Below are 12,241 nucleotides of genomic sequence, written 5' to 3' on the forward strand. Positions count from 1 at the left end.
CTCGTGAATCGAACTGTACACTATTGATATCGAATGATTACGTCTACCGCAATTACATCACGTTTTGGCGTACAACTGTTTGATTGGGCGTTAACCGAAATTCTCTGGCTAATTGGTTTTTACCTGACTTCTAGTTAGTAGTTACGCATCAACAATTACGTTGACGTTAATTAAATTTACATTATGCGTGTTCAGTATTATGCGTTTTTTTATTTATTAAGGCAAAAATCAATCATAACATAAACATTGCATTCAAATGATAAAGTATAGACCTCTAAACCCATATTGTTTTTTAATGTTATACCATTTAAAGAAGGCCCTTATGTATGAGCAAGTGTCTTATCAGGTGGGCGCAGCGCTGAGGCCGGCGTTCTCCGGCGACACGGCGTCCCACGTGACGGCGGCTGCGTGCGACGTTTGCTCCGCGTGGATCGGCTGCGGCGTTGCGCGCGACATCAATGACCTTAGGAGGTATGGATTATGCGATATACATAATCAATCAATCAATCCCTTTTTCAGTCATCTACAATAATATCTGCCACAACGGAGTGTGCAAAAATATTTGACAAGTCCTACCGGCCCCAGAAATAGAGTAGATATTTATGCACGCTCTGTTGTGTCAGATATTGGTGCTGGTGACTGTACAATCTCATAAACCAACATGAAGTAGCTTCATAACCGCAAATTCCTCTAGAATAATTATGAAAATTAACCTGATATGATAATTCCGTGAAAAGAAAAAAAATGCCTTAAGTCAGATTGTGTAGCCTTCGTAGTAAATTTATCTCCCAAAAATATTGAAAGAAAGAAAAAAAGAATAAATTTATTTGCCAAAATTAGGCACAGCAAAAAAAAAATTACAATTTATAATAAGACAACCTTAATTAAGTACATACTCTTATCATATCTTATTGTTTATATTTTAACCATTATCAAGTTATAGTCTCCTATTGTTTTAATTTTTACTTTTTTTATTATTTTATCTGTCTGTATTTAAATAATGTTTAGTGTCCTACTGAAAGAAGAGACATTATTGTCTAATCTGTGGTTTTACTTGAAAAACGTTTTTTTTTACCCGACTGCAAGGAGTGGTAATATTTTTTACAGGGTACATCAACTGCTCGTTTCGAGCTTGGACAAGTTGAATACAAAGGGCAACACCACGCTTATCTACAACGAAAGCATGGCCACACTTGAGAAGCTCTCCATTCTGAAAGCTTGGGCTGAAGTACGTGTTTATTTTTTACATTGGTTCAGTTTTTCATATGTTTCTTTTTGACGACCGGATGGCCGAGTGGTTAGAGAACCTGCCCTCGAAGCTTGAGGTCCCGGGTTCGATTCCCGGCCGGGGCAGATATTTGTATGAATAATACGAATGTTTGTTCTCGGGTCTTGGATGTTTAATAATTAAACATAATATTATGTATTTATCTATATAAGTATGTTTATCCGTTGCGTAGTATCCATAGTACAAGCTTTGCTTAGTTTGGGACTAGGTCAATTGGTGTCAAGTGTCCCATGATATTTATTTATTTTATTGAAAATTTCTTTAAAAATAGTACACTGCAAGCTTTTCAAAATTACAAAAAATATTTATTTTCCAGACTAAAATCAGTCTTCTCTACTTGCATTTTCGTAAAATTCATGGAAATTATCGCTGAAAATGCCTAAAAACACATTATTTTGGCACTAAACGGTATGATCTAAAATAACTACCTATCAATAAATTAAATGTATTGTCCTCCAGGTATACATAGTAGCAATGGTAAGCAACAACAGCGCTCCGGGTAGCTACATCAAACAACTGGACAGCAAGCCCATCAACAACCGAGCAGAGATTGCCAAATGGCGCAACAGTCTGCTCCGTAGCAACAGCCAAGTTGAAGAAGTGGCCGCGGACAATGACGATGAATACGGCGACTTTGAGTCCAAAGGGGAGAGTCTCCTGAAGCTGGTCGAGCCGGAGCTAGAGAGTTTGGGGGAGAATTGGATAGCGGCGTTGAAGGATCACGCGCTTTTGAGTTTACCACCAGGTATGTAGATTCATTTAAAACAGGCTTGTTAGTCCGTGTTGTGTCTGGTTTTAGAATAAGACGGACGTATCTCTTCCCGAAAATATGCGCAACTGAACTGGTAGTGGGCGAGGCACATTGCTCGCAGGACTGATGGCCGATGGGGTCAGAAGATTCTCGAATGGCGTCCGCGGACCGGGTGACGAGCTGTCGGTAGGCCTCCAACAAGATGGAGCGACGACCTGGTTAAGATCGCGGGATCGCGGTGGATCCGAAATGCACAAGACCGGTCTGAGTGGAGAGCCTTGGGGAGGCCTATGTCCAGCAGTGGACGTCTTTCGGCTGACATGATGATGATGATGATCTCTTCCCGTGGTTGCCGTAAAATTTGACTAAGGGAAATGTGACGCACCAAGATGTGAAAGTGGGCAGCGCCCTATTGCCAACTACGAACTGTGGGCTCCAGTACTGCGTTGTGGAAGGCAAAAGGAAACCAACACACTATTTCCCCAAGAAAGTTAGAAAATATTGGATTCGTATTGTGTATTTTGTTAATAAAAAAAAAAACCGGCCAAGAGCGTGTCGGACACGCCCAAAATAGGTTTCCGTAGCCATTACGAAAAATTTAAGTCATTTTTCCCTAGCCTATTTTACGGGTTAAGTATTTGAAATTTTCACGGCATTTTTGATCTGTCATAGTGACTTCTCTCTTACTTATCGACTCTACCTAAATTATATCGATTATGATATTATCGTAAAATAATAATCGTAATATTTTTTATGAAGACACTAATGGAACACTTATTAGCACTACTACAAAGTTTGAATATGACAAAATTGATGCTTTGAATTTGATATTTGTTAACTATTCATTGTTTTCATTTCATAATCCATATTTATATATGTCTATTTCATATTTTCGACTGCTCTAAAGTTAATTGGAATGATCGATCTTTAACGATAAAACCGTATATTGTTGACCTCTACTTTTAATCTTTTTTAACATGTTGTATATCGATATTGAATGTTGGAAGTCGATAAGTGAGAAGTCACTATGACAGATCAAAAATGCCACGAAAACTCCGGGCTCTGGTGATAGGTTACTGTTTCGACGCGAATATTTTGTTTTCTCTAGAATTCGCGTCGCAACTGCCCCACGGCGGCGGCGCGTTCTATTCAGCGGAGACCGCGGAAGCGTCGCGGGCGCACTACGCTCGCGCGTGGCCTTCCTTACTGTACGCCGCCGCGCTTCGGTTTAATGGCCGCGCTGACCCGCCCACCGACAGCGGTGAGTTTTTTTTAATATACCTAGGATGTTACAAATATACCCGTAAAGCAGATAGAGGCGGCGTTACCATCAAAGATGAGCTAGGATGTGTTGCGAGGAATGTTGTTTGCATGAACCAATAGAAACGCTTCATTTAGCTATCCTGAGACTATCCCTAGTAGAAACAGTTAAACTGAGCTGATGATTCATTGCGAAAAAAAATACTTAATTTTAATTGATGCTAACCCTATATTTCAGGAGAATTAAACAGTAACCCTCCGTTAAATAATCTATGCTAACTCCGGTTGTATGACATGGAAGCTTACTAGGGTTGACAATATTTTTCGCGTATAAAGCTGTAAATGCTTTAAAGCTGTTAATGTACGTTCATGGACTTGCTATTTTTGTTTTTGTTTTTCGCTATTGTTTTTTCTTTTGCAAGAATGATTGTATGTTCTTCACATGTACCAGCCCTCCTGTAAACTCTCTATCTCTCTCTCTCTATGTGCAATAAATGATTACTTACTTAATATATATATTTTTTTACGGGTTATTTGTAATACGTTATGTAATTAATATTCCAACGAGTGTCGAGTCTATCGGTCACTTGACTGACACAGTAAAAATCAGCAACTGATACACAAATGAGGCACCTTAAGTAATTTCCCTTTTTTCAGACAAAACTGAAAACACTTTAGACAATAGAACAACGAAGACTGAAAATGGAAACTTTGAATTCTTTGAACCTGTTGACGAGAGGTTCCACTTATTGTTTGGTAAGAATTCACTTGGTTACGTTATTTTTATAATTAATGCAACTTTCATGTTTAGCGGAGCGAGTTTTTCGAAGTAGTTAAAAATACTATGCGTGGTTAAATTCACTCTTGGCACTGAGAAAATTGTTGGGTATTTAAACATCACACCACATCACGGATTATACATATACGTCCCACTGCTGGGCTCAGGCCCTTGAATGTAAACCCAGGATCTTCTGCTTACTTCTTTTTTAATCAGTATTTAAAATCTATAATATTTGTAATGTGTTCTTTAAGGTATTTGTATGGAAGCACTATGCGCTCAAAGGGATATGAGCGTTGAGAATACGATCTCTGTTTTGCTGTCGATAGTCACTCTGCTCGATGCACCGGAAAATCGAGCCAGGCTACTCAAAGACAGGTAATGAAACAAAGATTGACCAGGCTAAAAAAGTTTTCCAATTTTCTTGTGACACAAAACCGTGTGTTCGGTGTTTTGTAGCTTTGAGAATGAACTCTGAGACAGTTCGAAACGCGTGAGCATTTCGTGTGGTTTTTGTGATAGACATGTGAGACGTATGTATTGTTTTGTTTGGAAGAGTAGAAGGGCGGGTTCTGCATGTATATGTGATGCACAGACGTAGCTAACGGTAACGGCGGTAACGGAGAAGCAAGGTAAAAGTTTTTTCATCCCAGCCTATATACGTCCCACTGCTGGGCACAGGCCTCCTCTCAGAACAAGAGGGCTTGGGCCATAGTTCCCACGCGGGCCCAGTGCGGATTGGGAACTTCGCACGCACCATTGAATCGCTTCGCAGGTTTTTTTCCTTCACCGAAAAGCTCGTGGTAAATTTCAAATGTAATTCCGCACATGAATTTCGAAAAACTCAGAGGTGCGAGCCGGGGTTCGAACCCACGACCCTCTGCTTGAGAGGCGATAGGTCAAACCACTAGGCCACCACGGCTTATTAGAAGTATTTTAGTTCATTTAAGGGGGTTGCTCTTCCATACAAACCTACGGACACCCCGCATAGCTTCCACGGACATGTTTTCTTAGAGGATTTTTTGAGAATAGTAATTTATGGATATGCTCTTCAAGCAAAATCCAAAAAAAAGTAACTTTATTGCATCAAAAGTGCAGCGTGATGCAGTAAATTTTGATGCATTTTACCATTGTATGAGTACAACTGACAGTGTTCGCAGCGAACATGTAGTGACATTTTATATGGGTGCGTGAGTCAATGTCACAAAATCAAACTATTGTAAATAGGTATCGACTATTTCGTGTGGTCACGTGACCATCACCTTTGGCTCAGATAATACGACAACTAAATGAAGAAAGCATGAAATCACTGAGAGATCAAGTTCAAGTTTCTGAGTCTAGTATTTACTTTTTTTGTTTTTAAATCTGTTATTTTCGGAAGTTGAAACGCCTAAACTATTATTTCTGATTAATGCAAGGACACAAACTGTAAGTAAGACGAAAAATAGGTAAGTTACTTTTAAAATTGTCATTTAAAATAATAATTATTTAAGTAACAGACCCAGTCCTCGGCAAAAATTATAACATTGCATACTTTACATACATTATAATGCGGTGCTTCGATCTAGGACAAGTGGTTTAAATTCAACTTACAAATTCTGAACAGATATTAGTTATTTATTCTTACGTAGACAGTAGCGCCACTAATTTATATAAAGCATATTTATTCTCACAATAAAAGGTGCTAGGTGTAATCACTAAACTAATTAGTTAAAAAATAAGGTCTACATTCAACATACATTGCATGTGTATGTATTAATATCAAGTTTTACAGTGAGGCTTAAATAAATTCCTACATATCACGGCAATTTTACGGCCGCTAAATCTAGACTCGGTGAATAAAAAGGTTTTCACAATCGAAGTAGTTTTCGTACCTTTTTTATTATTATAACTGGCTAGATAAGTAAAATTTAAACGTCATTATAATACATTTTTGTCACAACGTCAAGTCAATGAGATTGATATTCAAAAGCAATTATGTTTGAATAATTATGGTTTGAACACAAATCAAGAAGTCAAAAAGTTGGCGGACGAGAGGAAATTAGCAAGAGTGCAACTCTTAAACTATTTATGTATTGGATATTGGATACACGGGTATGTTTATTTTATCATTTTTGTCAGAAACATTAATATTTGTTACAAGAACACCAGAGGTAGGGCTGTAAAAATTTCATTCCTACTGGGTGGCCAAAGTATGGCTTATCGTGTGTACCAAACTTGTGGTCTGCAGCAACCTACTACGAAAACATACCAAATTTCCCTAACTCTTAGTAGCGTCGTGAACATTTTCACTCCATAGAAGTAAGTCGCTTTCCACCGTCTGTCTGCATATGTACGAGTATGTACTGTATGTACTCTATTATGAAGTGATTCAAGATTTTTTATTTTATTTATAAGTGTGAGAAACGGCAGGGTTATGGTTTTGGAGCGTATGTATGGTCATTTCTCTCGCACGCTATGCAACAAGGCCTTGATGCATCTTAACAAGTAAGACAACAAACAACAACAAGACAAGAAAATAAGTCTTTGTTAGGAGTGACACAGGTTGTTAATTTTATGCGTATGTGAGTCTGTCTGTGTATCTTTCCGTCGGCCCATCCGTCCGTCCGTCTGTCGATCCGTCCATCTGTCTGTCCGTCTGTCTGTCCGTCTGTGTTTCGAAGTGAACACTACATCATTAGTCCAGTGATGACATATGGATCCGAGACGTGGTGCTTTACTTTAGGCCTTATAAATAGGCTCAGAGTTGCTCAGCGAGCTATGGAGAGAGCTATGCTTGGGGTTTCTCTACGGGACCGAATCAGAAATGAGGAGATACGTAGAAGAACAAGGGTCACCGACATAGCCAAGCGAATCAGCTCGTTGAAGTGGCAATGGGCGGGCCATATAGCACGGAGAGCGGATGGCCGTTGGGGCCGAAAAGTTCTCGAGTGGAGGCCGCGGATCGGCAAGCGCAGCGTAGGACTTCCACCAACAAGATGATGACCTGGTTAAAGCCGCAGGTTCGCGGTGGATGCAGGCCGCTGCCAGTTGAAGCAACTGGAGGTCTGTGTGGGAGGCCTATGTCCAACAGTGGACGTCCTACGGCTGAGATGATGATGATGGTGATGGTGAATAAAGTTGTACCAACTGTACTTTAGTCGAAAATTTTACTACGACCTTTAAAATTTATAAGTATTTTATTGATAATTAGAAGCAGAGTCTTGGGAAATAGCTCATGTTAGGAGATAAAGAGATCAGAAGAGGTATCGTTAGATTTGTCTCTGTTAGGAGTGACATCCGTCTCATCCGTCCGTCCGTCTGTTGATCTGTCCATCTGTCTGTCCGTCTGTCTGTCTGTCTGTGTTTCGAAGTGAACACTACATCATTGTCCTATTTTTTTAATTATTGCCTACCAACGCACACACCAAACCTTTCATCCTAAAAAGCTGAAATTTAAGATAAGGAAAAAATGGAATTTATTATGTAGGTACCTACATAAAATTCAACTGGTTCGTAACTATTATTTAGTTTTTAGGGTTCCGTACCTAAAAAGTGCCAACGGAACCCTATTTCTGAGACTCCGCTGTCTGTCTGTCTGTCTGTCCGTCCGTCTGTCACAGGGCTCTATCTCTTGAGTCGTAATAGTTAGACACTTGAAATTTTTACAGATTATGTATTACTGTGGCCGCTATAACAACAAATACTCAAACCAGAATAAAACAAATATTTAAGTTTTTTTTTTCTAATGTCTAATGTTGTATAGATAATGGTACGGAACACTTCGTGCGCGAATCCGACTCGCACTTGGCCAGTTTATTTTTAATACCCAGGGTATTCAATGTTATATATTTAATTTTACAACTCTATCTCCATATCACTAATCTCTGTAAATTTTACATGCAGGCAGAAAGGAATAGCAAAAATCTAAATTCAATATCAGGATATTTTGAAAAAGATAAGTATTGTTCACAAACCGATCTTAATGACGATGATGATGATGATGATGATGATGGTGATGATGATGATGATGATGATGATGGTCGTATGTCATCGCTGCCGAATTCTAACTTTATTCAATGAAAGACATGGAGAAACTTTGTCACAAAGACTTAGTTCAGATAATTTGATATTACGCTGTCCGTCCGTCTATTTCTATAGGATTACTTAAAACTGAAGCAAACTGAAGTGGCAGTGGGCCGGCCATATCAGCCGAAGAACCGATAACTGCTAAGGTAAACGAGTAAAAGCCTAGCGTGGCGAGGGACGCCCTCAGACTAGGTGGAGCGATGATCTTCACTGGGTAGCTGACAGTAACTTGATGAGAGTGGCCGAGGGTCGTGCTCAGTGGCGTGCAATTGTGTATGTCCAGTAGTAGGCTAAGATAGGCCGATGATGATGATGATGATGATGACTTAAAATAAGACAATAATCCCACTCATATTATAAATGCGAAAGTTTGTTAGTCTGTTTGTTTATTTCTTTATTACCTTTTCACGTCTAATTCGTTGAACCGATTAGGATGAAATTTGGGATACAGATAGTTTGAGTCCCGTAGAAAAACATAGGGTAGTTTTTTTTAATCGCAATATTCCCGCGGAATAGCTATAAACGAATTCTACGCTGACAGAGTTGCGTGCAACAGTATGTAGGTACATTAGGGGATTTACCTACTGATAGTCTGATTTACGTCCTTATGCTGTAACTAAAAAGCATCGGTCACTTTTATAGTCTGTCTGCTAATACTATTTCTGTATTTATTAATACACAATTCCTTTCAGATTCAATGCTAACTAACTGCATATAACTTTGCCTGGAATCATTATATTGCTGAAGTAGCCTAGGTGCTGTCATGCAATATTCAAGGTGAAGAAAAGAAGAAACGTTGAATGTTGATATGCAAGAAATTAAGTAATATCTGACTGATTAACTATGTTTGATTTATTTATTAACGCTGTGTTATAAAGTTTGTTCTAAATAAATATGATGTACACAACGAAATAAAGTCTTCGTAGGCATCTTTCTTTTAGCGTTCCGTGGGTGGAAATTTTAGTGGAGCTTCTAAAAACAAGAATACCAACAGGTATGTAGTTTTTATTTTTTGACCATCAGTGGTGTAGCGGTATAGCAAGCGGTACGGATTACCGAGGACCTGGGTTCGATTCCCAGTGATGGTCTTATTTTTCTGTGCATCTATATTTCAGTTTGTATTTTCAATTTAGGTTTTACGGGATGACCGTAAAAGTAAAAATTTGGAATTGAAATAAAAATACAAAAAGATTCCAAAAAACCAATCTTAAGTTTTTATTTGTCGAATGAAACTACAGTAATATCAGATGATGAGATAATAGGGGTACATATATATAAAGTACTATAAAACCGTACAACTTTGACCTTTGAGATAACTTTGCCCAAGTTGTCATTTTTTTAAATATCTGAAATAAAACAAAATTGACTGATTTGTGAATCAAAAAATCGCCGGTTACGTTTAAGTTATGAAGAAATATAAATTTCATTTCATAGTATGTACCACACAAGTATATATCATAATCAACTTCGTGTCTTACTTCCTGGCGGTGACATATTGTCACATGGAATTCAAACTCACATCAAAAAAATGTACGAAGAATTTACGAATTTGTGCGCTAGTTTAAAAAATATACTACCCGTAATAATAGTACTACTAATCACTACTAATAATAGTACTACCCGTAATAGTAGTACACCGGTAGTAATAAAGATACTTTCTGGCGGGCGCTATCTATTTTACTATGAAGCAGTCGAATTTTTTATAAGTAAAAAATCGGAATCCCAATCTGTCGGAATCCCAATGGGCACCTTGTATAAGCGCTTTAGAACTTGAACGTTCATTTTTTTTTAACTATAGCGTACAAATTCGTACATTTTTTCTGATTTACAAGAAATTTGAAAAGTCCGCCAGAAAGTACTTCAAACTAGTTGAATTTTTTTTGTTATAAAAGTCGGTTCCATTTTTTGCTAAAAAAATTTTTCATGTACAGTCACCAGCACCAATATCTGACACAATAAGCGTGCATAAATATCTGACACGACTCTATTTCTAAGGCCGGAAGGACCTGTCAGATATTTTTGCACGCTCCGCTGTGGTAGATATTAATGCTGGTGACTGTACCTACATTTTTTGATTTGAGTGAATTCCATGCGACACCATGTCACCGCCAGGAAGTATGACACTCAACTTCGAAGCTGTCTCACCCTGGAGATCGCATAGATCGATGTTTACTTGACATCTTATTCCGAAACTTATTTATTGTTTTGTCACTAGTAACGTGCTAGCACAAGTCTTTTCGCGATAGTTTTGAATCTTCTTCTGCGTGAAACATAAACATTGTAGTAGAAAAATAGTAGAATTATTATATGTTCATTTTTTTTAACAACCGAGTTAGTGTTATGCTCTATGTCACAGGATGACTAAATATTGACTATCGATATCGAGATTAATATCACTCATGTTTAGACTTTGCTCATGTCTAGCTTTAGATACATTCTTGACTGAGCCGGCCGCGATAACTGTAGTAGGTAGTATGGCGTTCTTTTTCGAGTGTCATTGCTATTGAACTGTCAGGTTGCCTTACAGAAGAAAAGGAAACTCGTGTAAAATGACATCGCATACAGATACCCAGAATCAAGAACCAAAATCAGAAGAATAATTGTATAAGTTCATATATTGATAAATTTTTATTGTGAGCTTACTTTTTTTTAATTATGTGTAACTATTATTACAAATTATATATTTTTAAGCTTCTGGTACCTTGACTTTTGTATTTTTAGGACTATTGCATGGTAGGTGCACGCGGCTAGTAGCTAGTTTTATAAGATCTCCGCTTACAAATTGTATCTTTCGCGTCACTGCTTTCATTATAGTGGCATCATAATAATGTTTGATTTTGAGTTTGCATTGTTTAGGCTATGATTGGTTTTTTGGAGTCTTTTTGTATTTTTTATTTCAACTCCAAATTTGTTACTTTTACGGGTATCCCGTGAAACCATATCGAAAATGCAAACTGAGACATGGATGCACAGAAAAACCAGAAAAAGAGACCAGGGCTGGGAATCGAACCCAGGTCCTCAGCAATCCGTGCTGCGTGCTATAACCCCTACACCACCGCTGGACAGGAATCTAGACACGAATTTTTCCTATGCATACATATCTCAGGTTGCTTATTTCTACTAGGCTACTTATGCAGCAGCACTAGCGACATCTATGTTCCGCTCTCATCGAGAGACGTCACACTCTTGTCTGGGTGAGCGGTTGGTTCCGAAAGAGTGTGACGTCTCTCGATGAGAGCGGAACATAGACAATTTTCAAAATGACTCAATATGCTTGACTGAAATGTTTACATCGTAAAATCTGGGCCATATTGCCCAGATTTTACGATGTAAACATTATATTGTCCATATTGTCCGAAATAAAGGTCTTTACTTATTATTGTAATAGCTGGTTCAGATTTTCGATCACGAACCCATCTGGACCCGGTCATTTGAAAGGCATGGGACCACAGCCAACATATCTAATATAGATGAGATGAGCAGAATTTTGGAGGTCTATCCCCTAATACACTATAAGGATGTGCTAGCGGACAGGCCTCTACAGTTGCCAGATCCGGACAGTAATTCACATGGAGTGGGCTATGGCGTTAATAGGATGCCGCATACAGCATTACCGAGATATGGAGTGAGATAACGGACACCTACCATTCCAATTTTCCAATATCATATTAATTGTACTTTTAGTAGACGATGACATGCCGTTCACTAAATGGGCCGCTCAAACTATTGACCCCCGAAACAACGAGGTGTAGTATAATATAATGCTTCAAAAATATATTTCACATACTTTTATTCTGACCTAGAAAGACGTGTAATAATATGTGATATTTTTGATTGGTTCGATTGTATATCTATCTTGTCTTGTGTGGATAGAGATGAACGAAATAAATACTTGAATAATTGAGTGGTTTCGGTGTTACCAGGTTCCTTGACCCTTGATGCGTGGCTTTACTGGTGCGTCCATGAGGCACATGTGCCATATGACCAGTGATGTAAATAATGGAGTTGTTCTTTCGAAAAAATAATAAACTTTATTACATACATTATAATAATTATTTTATTGTATGGTAGAACTGCAACTGTCACAGGCGGAACG

At 38.3% G+C, this 12,241-nt stretch overlaps 1 protein-coding gene across 1 annotated transcript in view; it reads left to right on the forward strand.

Moving 5' to 3' along the window:
* The window catches only part of LOC141439018 (HEAT repeat-containing protein 5B), a 48,119-nt gene that overhangs the window by 24,096 nt on the left and 11,782 nt on the right, over positions 1-12,241 (forward strand). Inside the window, exons 27-32 of the mRNA XM_074103129.1 lie at positions 347-471; positions 1,108-1,228; positions 1,748-2,033; positions 3,148-3,300; positions 3,957-4,055; positions 4,332-4,455. Coding sequence (XP_073959230.1) covers positions 347-471; positions 1,108-1,228; positions 1,748-2,033; positions 3,148-3,300; positions 3,957-4,055; positions 4,332-4,455 — 908 coding nt within the window. The remainder of the gene's footprint in view (positions 1-346; positions 472-1,107; positions 1,229-1,747; positions 2,034-3,147; positions 3,301-3,956; positions 4,056-4,331; positions 4,456-12,241) is intronic.

Source organism: Choristoneura fumiferana, chromosome 20 (genome assembly GCF_025370935.1).
Source record: "Choristoneura fumiferana chromosome 20, NRCan_CFum_1, whole genome shotgun sequence".
NCBI classification, from domain to species: domain Eukaryota; kingdom Metazoa; phylum Arthropoda; class Insecta; order Lepidoptera; family Tortricidae; genus Choristoneura; species Choristoneura fumiferana.